Here is an 8,194-nt window from a genome sequence, read left to right as displayed (position 1 = left end):
GTCATATCACAAATCTCAGGGCGCTGTGCTCTGCCCGTTAGTCGTCCTCCCATTTCCCAGGAAAATGATTTAGTCTTATTATTAAGGCTAGCCTGGAAACTTCTTCAAAGGCCATTTTGAATTGCCTCGTCACTACCAGAGGTTAGCTATCCAATGAGATGGCCCTTGTCCTTTCAGAGGTGACCTGGCACTGACAGCTTTATTAATTATAGTTTCTTGAGGGCTACGGCCTATTTGTAAATCCACCTCTACCTGCCCTTTTCTCCCATCCCTCCGAGTAGTTATACACTGGCCTGCTTTGTCTGCAGAGAGCTGCATGCTAGGTGCTGCTTATAGCTGAGGTGAGGTGGAGGAATCATGTCGACAGCCTCCGCCGTGGTTCGTTCCACAACTCTGAGTTTCATTTCTCCCCCCATTCATTTTTCATTTAAGAAGGTGACACAATATGCTCTCAGCCCAAGGGGCCAAAACGCACCATCGATTTCCCCTCATATTGTGAAGCTCTGATGCTTCACTCAGCTCAAGCCGTTACCGAGCTTGTAGGTTAGATCGGAGCACACCGGGACGAACTGATAAACACACTGTGTGCCTGTAAACACGGTGGCTGACTCTACTCACTTGTCTGTAGACATTTAAGGAGAAGCTGAATGCCAAGATGTAAACAGCCAGCCAGGATGAGATGAAAATGTTAAACGCTATTTAATGAGAAAATGCAATTGCTTCGTCATGAACTCTTCTGAAAGAGGACTGGTAAGGGGAATTATTTTAATAAAAGAACGCTCAGTTCAGTTATAAGCACCGAGGAGCACAGGGGCAGACTTAGACATTCTTAAGAGCAAAGGTTCAACCCATTAAAGTATGTGAATGGTTTTTCAAAGCATGGCACCAATCAGGAATGAAAACGTTTTGGCACTTGGAGTTCATCAATTTTGTGAGCACTGAAGAAGACTCTAATGAAGGCTGAGTGCTGGATCATGTTCATTACTGAAAAGCAGCTGTGCATTAGAAACGTGGTTAAAACCCATTATTCTTAGCACAGGCCGGTATTTTGTTCATAGATTGTCCCTGTAGGTTTAAAATATAATCACTTGATATAGTTAATGTGCTAAAATGACTATCGTCATATGATTTGAATTTCTCTGTTAAATTAAGGAAGTCATTTAAAGTTGTATTTTGAATACAGTGTTGTGAAAAATGTACTACAACATGACATAAGACACCAGGGTTACTTGAAGAGTAAAACAATATTTATATATAAGACATTTCAACAAGAGTTTTACTCTTGGTAATTTATAAGAGTAACCTTTTAGAGTAACTCTCAAGTGATGGAAAACATTCAGCCAATCAGCCACCTTTACTAAGTAATACATTACTCTGCAAATGTCTGTGTGTGTGTGTGTGTATATATATATATATATATATATATATATATATATATATATATATATATATATATATATATATATATTTTAATTTAATCACTTATATTTATTTTAAAATCTTCAATTTATACTGTAGCAAATAACGATACAATGTATTATTTACATCTATAAATATGAATACAACTGGCTAAAATGAAATGCCTAACTTGGGCAACAAAGGAGACCACTATAGCAAGTGCTGATAAAATTTAACGTTGCCCTATTTTGAAAACTATGCTAATCAGAATTTCTAAATTACATATTGCTTTAAATAAATTAGTAATCATTGCTAATGCTATATTCTACGCTCATTCCAAAACATGTCTAATAGGGTGCATTCTTAGCCACCGTCTCTGTCCAGCAGCGATGTACGACCCGACATTAACCAATTTTTAACCTTAACCTTAACCCTTAACCAATTTAAGACATTTGTTGACTAGTTTTAATTCAGAGGAGATCTGACAAACAATTTTTAATCTTACATTTGTGAGTAGAAGTAAACCAAAACACAAGGGGTTACATTTTATTACGGAAACGATCCCCACCCCGTCTTTTGCACTTGTTATTAACATAAATTCAACCATTTCACTTCATATAATACAAAAAAAGTATTGCAATGACTTGCCAATATGGCTTGATCTTAAAAAGGTGGCACACATTCACTCATTGTCAGACTGATGTATAAATGGGCTCATTAGCTTTGGGGCTTCTGTTTGTGCTGCAGTTGTGCAGCATTCTGTTTGCTGTCTTTCTTTGTTCAACACCATTTTCTTTGTGTTAAGTGGCTTAGTAATCACAGCACAGCATGAAGTTCACATCACAGATGTTTTTTATTTTTTTTTTGCTTTAAGTAGGCCACATGAGAACTGAAGTGCAACATGTTTTATGTATTTAAGGGACATTCATGTTAACCAAAGGATAACAATTTGCATTTTGGACTTTTCAGGGACAATGCATCTAAAAAGAGTATTAGAAGTTACTTTGATTGACCATACGTCTGCAGAACTATATTGCCCTGTTTTTGTTTTAAAAGCAGCCAACACAGTAATTTCTATGCTAATCAATTATAGCCTCAGTCCCTTTCCATCAGATCATGTTTCTCTGATTGGAAAAATGGCTGGCACCAGAAAACAAAAAGGTGTGACATTAAAAAGTTATTTTTCCTTGTGTTTTCTGTGGCACCAGATGGCTTTAACTTTTGACTAAGATTGATAGATATTGCTGTACAATGTGCCTTTCTGAACGATTGCTGTTGTATTTTTCATTTCCTATGCAATGAAACATGTTTATCTTTTCATCTGCACACTGCAGGCTTGTTGCGTTTCCATTGTAACCATTCATTTACAGCTTCAAATGCCTTCACTACTGCACTGTTGGAAAAAGACCGCTAATACATTCTGCAAGTCATTAAGAATTTTCTTTTTCTCTTTCTCTGGCAGGACTTTGGGGATGACGGTTCACTGTACATCACCAAGGTGACAACAACCCACATGGGCAACTATACCTGTCATGCTGATGGATACGAGAAACTTTTTCAGACTCACACTCTTCAAGTGAATGGTAAGAGCCGCCACAAAGACAGAGTGCACTGTTTTGTTTAAATAATGTTATCATCTGCTGTACTTTACTAGCCAAAGTGGTAGGCTTTCCACTCTTAAAGTCCAATTGAAATTACTTGCATTTTTAGAAAAAGAAAAAAAAATCAGAAACCAAATATGCTTTTGGCTTGGTTTCATAATGGCATCCCCTTGTTTTGCTTTAGTTTGATGGAATATTGCTCTGGTATCCGTCTACATATGGGAACCTCTTCTGTACAGCCAATCAAATCTTCAAAATGTCAGCGTTCTACTGTTTCATTGGCTGAGCAGACTATCCCACTGAGCCCGACAGCAGCCTGCTAGACAACACGAGAGCCATAGACTTGGAACAACAAACATTTGCTTTCCTGCTAAAGTCTCCTTCTTATCCAACTTATAAACATCAACACAAAATGTCTCTTGTTCCCTATGGTGTAACACCACAACCCTCCAGCCGGCTGAGACAAAAAGGAGCATTTTCTGATTTTTGTCTTAAGGCATTTTTTCCTTTAAATAATTTAAAACTATTTGAATAAACACATTGATTATTCTTATCTTTCTTGAGTAAAATTTTGGTTCACTCAGCCACTACATGGCTAGCAAATGGGAGATTTAGATTCTCGCTCAACATCAAGACATATAGTATGCTTTTCCACCTGGTAGCAAAATCCAATCTGAGTGATTGGATTTGGACAGGACAAGTGGACAGCTCTAAGTACACTTGGACACTCTCAGGATGCATTGTAGACACATTGAGATCCGATCACTAAAACCGCATTCAGAGGGGGTCTAAGCCGCACGTGTCCACATTCTAATAGCAGTGTCCTGTGTCCACATTAAGGACCACCTATTCTACTGTGATTGGAAATGCGTACTCCTTAAAAGTATTTCTCATGCCACAGAAACCACTGACTGAATCGTGTGTTTCGGATGTAATTATCATACTGTCGGTGATGTGTCTGTGTTTTTTTGTTTCATAAAACGTCCCCAAATTTACCATTCAAATTAAAGTTAAAGTAAAGTAAAAATCCACTTTTATGAAAGTATATTGGGTTAGTATTCCTTGGAAACAAAGGTCCTTTTCTAAAACGGTCCCTCCCCAGCAGTACAGCAGCATTCAGTGTCTCGGAATAGCTGTGACTGTGGTCGTAGTGTCTTGTGCTGTTTTGGTGTCTTTTTCAGCTACTTTTACAAACGCATACTATACCACTGCTATGAAATGAAAAGGCTGGAATACAGACAGAAGTTAGTTTGTGTGGCATCTTGCTGCATGTGTGATTTCATTTCAGGGAAGTGAAGTACTGTAAATGTAAGGGCACTCTAGTGTTCTTGCACTGGAAGTAATTTGTAGTTAGGTCTAGGGGATTTAATAATCACTGTGCCTTATGACTGTACCAGCTACCAACTGGCCACGACATACCTGACTTACTAAAAAAAGGATGTGGGCCTTACCTAACCTGAAACCCAGGCGAGTTTGGTCAGCTACTCCAGTCCTTCCCCGCTATGTTGCACACAGTACTGCAATAGGTGCCAGCTTGCAAATTACTTCACACAGAGTTGACAGTCTTTGTACATCAACATCATCACAAAGAGTTGTTTGCAGCAGCACAGCCCAACACTCTCCTCTACTCTCACTCTCTCTTCCTGGATTGTCTTACACAAGACCTGCCCTCTTAAGATTGACAACCTCTGACATGACATTAACCGCTATGTCTATACATAATTATTCTGTCTTATTCACTTATATTAAAGCCCAAAAGACTTCTGTTTACTGTTGACTGATTGAAAAATGTTGACCATTGTTCAACTTTGACCTGTGAATTGTACAGTCAACCAATAGAATTAGTCTTGATGTAGCTTGTTTTTGGAAACAGAGAAGTCATTATTCTAGCACTCTTTTACTGCCTTGTTTTTTTGCCTTGGCAGAGTAACAGTATTACTCTGCCATACTAGAAACTGCAGCACTGTTCGCACACCTTGCTTTTAGTCTAGACGCTTTGCTAAATATTAATTTGTCATCCACAATAGACTTCTAACATCATATTTGTTTGACTGAAGGCCTTTACTTTAATCAGCCTTGATGTCCATTATATGTGAAGAGTTTTGTATTCCACTGTTAATTAGTCTGAGATAGTCTTTAGTATGGTAGACCTTCCATGTGAATGCTGGAACAGAGACTGTATGGAGAGGGCAAAGGTGGATTGAGATTGTGTAACTGAGCCTGTTTTCTCCCATTCTGGTGAGTTCAATGTGAATAATGTATGTGTCAACGTAGAAAAGCTCCACATTTTCATTACATTTGACAGACAGTTAGTCCATTATCATTCTTCTAAAATAATACTCCAAGGTTAATTGCAATGATCTATATTTCTTCTACCAAGCATTGTGTTTACTGAAACAGAGTAAATCTCATGAGACCCATGACTTTTGGTCTTAATTGAAACTGAAACTTCCAGATGACCTTTTTTTTACTGCAGGCTATGAATTTTACTTTCATAGTCTGGGTGAAGTCCCCGAGGACCAGCTTATCACCCTGTCATGACTACTGAGAATTTCTAAAACTCAATTAAGAAACAGCTTAAAAAGTAATTCTAAGAAACTGAATTCATAGTGCTGTCCATCACTCCGAGGTCACATGAGAATGAAAAAGATACACAGTATTTGGAATTTTTATTCAGAAAAGCTGATGAAATTTAGAGTGGAGGTACTTTAGAAGAAACTTTTGATTTCCCTATGAAGCTTGTGCAGTGCATGGATCATTCAGTGGTTTGGGGCTTTAATCCCTTTTTTCCCCACATACACACAACACACTGATTCATCAACATATCCCTCGTGGATTTTACACATGCTCTTTTTGTATTGTGTGCTCTTATTGGCAGTCAGCCTCTTTGTATTGTCTGCCCCATGTTGATAAAAACAATTATGCTTTTCTTTGTTGTACTCTATTATCTTCAATATGTACATTTTGTTGTGATTATTTTTTATCTTCAGTATGCAATGTCCGCTCTTGTTTTTTTTGTTTTATCTATAGGCCTTTCTTTGTCTCAGTGACCCCACTTTACAAACAGGAATCAATAAAGTTACATCTAATTTGTATTGTGGCTGCAAAGTTTGTCTACTCTCCCAGCCACTTAAGTAGAAAACAAATCGTTGTTTGGGGTAAATTAATGAAAGTCTTGGTTGAATCGTCAAATACAGCAAACACTTTTGCTGCTTGAGAAATACATTTAGTTTTCCACTCTGGGAAGCTGAATTCATTTTGAAAACATAATTTGAAATTTAAGTATTTCTGATGGGTAAAATGTAACAATATGGATCCTAATGTTGTTTACATCTGCTTGGCAGCATCATCTTTCAAAAGGTAGCTCTAGCTGTTTTCAGATATTAATGATACATAACACATACATTACTGATGCAGTATCCATGTGCGGTTATTTGTCAATGTCATTCATTATTGCCCTCTCACTGTTTTTGAGAATGATCTAGTAACACCCTCATGAAAAATGACCACCTTATCCTGGTGGGGGGTTGTGTTCCTCTGTAACAGTGAAAGTTAGGCTGTCTGGGTTTACAGCTCCTTGTAGGGACTCCCAAGTGAAGGGGGGGGGGGGGGGGGGGGGGGGGGCTGATGTGCCTGGTGACTGAGCCTATACCTGTGGGGCCTTGTTGGGAAGTAATGTGAGACTGCCGACACGTAAGCCTCCAAGGTTAGCTGTATGTGGCAGGAAAGGGATGGGGTGTGCTGATCCCTGGCTACAGAACTGGCCCATGGGACTTGGGATGACATCTATCTAGTGGGAACGGCTCAGACCTAGAGGTGGAGCAACTAAGTAGTACAGTAGTTGAACTCACCTCACTGCACAGCAGCAGCTCTGAGACCACAATCCTTCATCACGGTTGGGTGAGGGGTCTCATACCCCTCATTTGATAGCTCATCGACTGAAACAAAAGTTGTTCTGTCCCTCCTCGGTGATGGCCATCTCAAAGCTTTTATCTCTGGCCAGAAGACCAAGAAGTGAGCATGGAGGAGGGATAATTGAGGTGCTATGGGCGAGGATACAGAGAGCAGCCGTCCCGGAAGCCGTGCAGTTGATGGAAATGCTAACTCTACCAATACAGCTAAGAAATTCAAAGGAATGCTTCAGTGGAAAGGACGTCTCATCCCTCTAAAACACATTTGCTCATTGCCTCTCTTATTCCATGATTTCCTCATGTCTATCCCGTGCCTCCTCGGTGGAAGGGACTCAGATGCGAGGAAGGGAGGCAAGTGGAGGACTTAAGGAGGTAATTTAAGGGTTATGAGTTGCTGAACTGTTGTGGGGATACCTACATGTTGGAGTTTTCCCCAGAGGGCGAGAGGGTTACCCACATATGACTGCATGTTGCATGAGAGGAAGGCTCTGACTGTTGCAGTGCCGATGTGACTCTAGAGATTGTGAGCCACCTGAGGAGATCAAAGTTTTGTTAAGGGGAGTTGGGTACCAACAAAGAAATGGGTAGAGGAGTAATTGAGACTGAGTAACTATAACTGCAACAATTAGGCAATTAATCGATTAGTAGATCAACAGAAAATGTATCTATTTTAACTAACTGCTTCATCTTTTTAGTCTTTTCAGCCGCCAACAGGTGACTCCAAGCCAGGTACAGGCGCCACCAGATTTTGGCTCTTTCAGCCGCCTTGGTAGTGGAGTTTAGCCAGAAAAAGTGAGCGCCATCCAAAAGTTAAGTTGAGGTTGTTTTCGCAGCGTTGTGAACTCCACTCTCCGGCTTGAAAGGGATGTGGTTTATGTTGACACCATGAAGTACTATTTATATTAACGTTTATTTTACGTTAAATATTGAAGTTCATAAGAGGTTTTGGCATGGCTGGCCAAGTGGCACTATATATGTATCGAAAGGGGGATTTAATTCTAGCATGTTGTGCACGATCAAAAAACATCCCCCGCCTCGGCTTTCTTCACAAATGGCACCCTGCACACATACCAAATATTCTCTTATTCTGTTTAATTTAAACAAAACAAAACTTAACAATAAATTCAATACTTTAAGGTTAAAGACAGATTATGGCCTCTGAGAAATCTAATAAACTAAAATATTATTTGGCAGATTGATTGAAAATAAAAAATAGTCATTAGTTGCAGCCCTAGGAGGAACAGCTTTCTGGATATAAACCTGGGTGTTTATTTATTTATGTTT

General features: G+C 39.2%; 1 protein-coding gene across 2 annotated transcripts in view; it reads left to right on the top strand.

Moving 5' to 3' along the window:
* Positions 1-8,194, top strand: part of fstl5 (follistatin-like 5) — a 151,968-nt gene that overhangs the window by 102,629 nt on the left and 41,145 nt on the right. For both annotated transcript variants that reach the window (XM_034883342.1, XM_034883343.1), the window contains one exon: positions 2,861-2,981. In XM_034883342.1, coding sequence (XP_034739233.1) covers positions 2,861-2,981 — 121 coding nt within the window. The remainder of the gene's footprint in view (positions 1-2,860; positions 2,982-8,194) is intronic.

The sequence above is a fragment of the Etheostoma cragini genome, chromosome 10 (assembly GCF_013103735.1).
Source record: "Etheostoma cragini isolate CJK2018 chromosome 10, CSU_Ecrag_1.0, whole genome shotgun sequence".
NCBI classification, from domain to species: domain Eukaryota; kingdom Metazoa; phylum Chordata; class Actinopteri; order Perciformes; family Percidae; genus Etheostoma; species Etheostoma cragini.
This window is presented reverse-complemented; position numbering and strand designations above follow the sequence as displayed.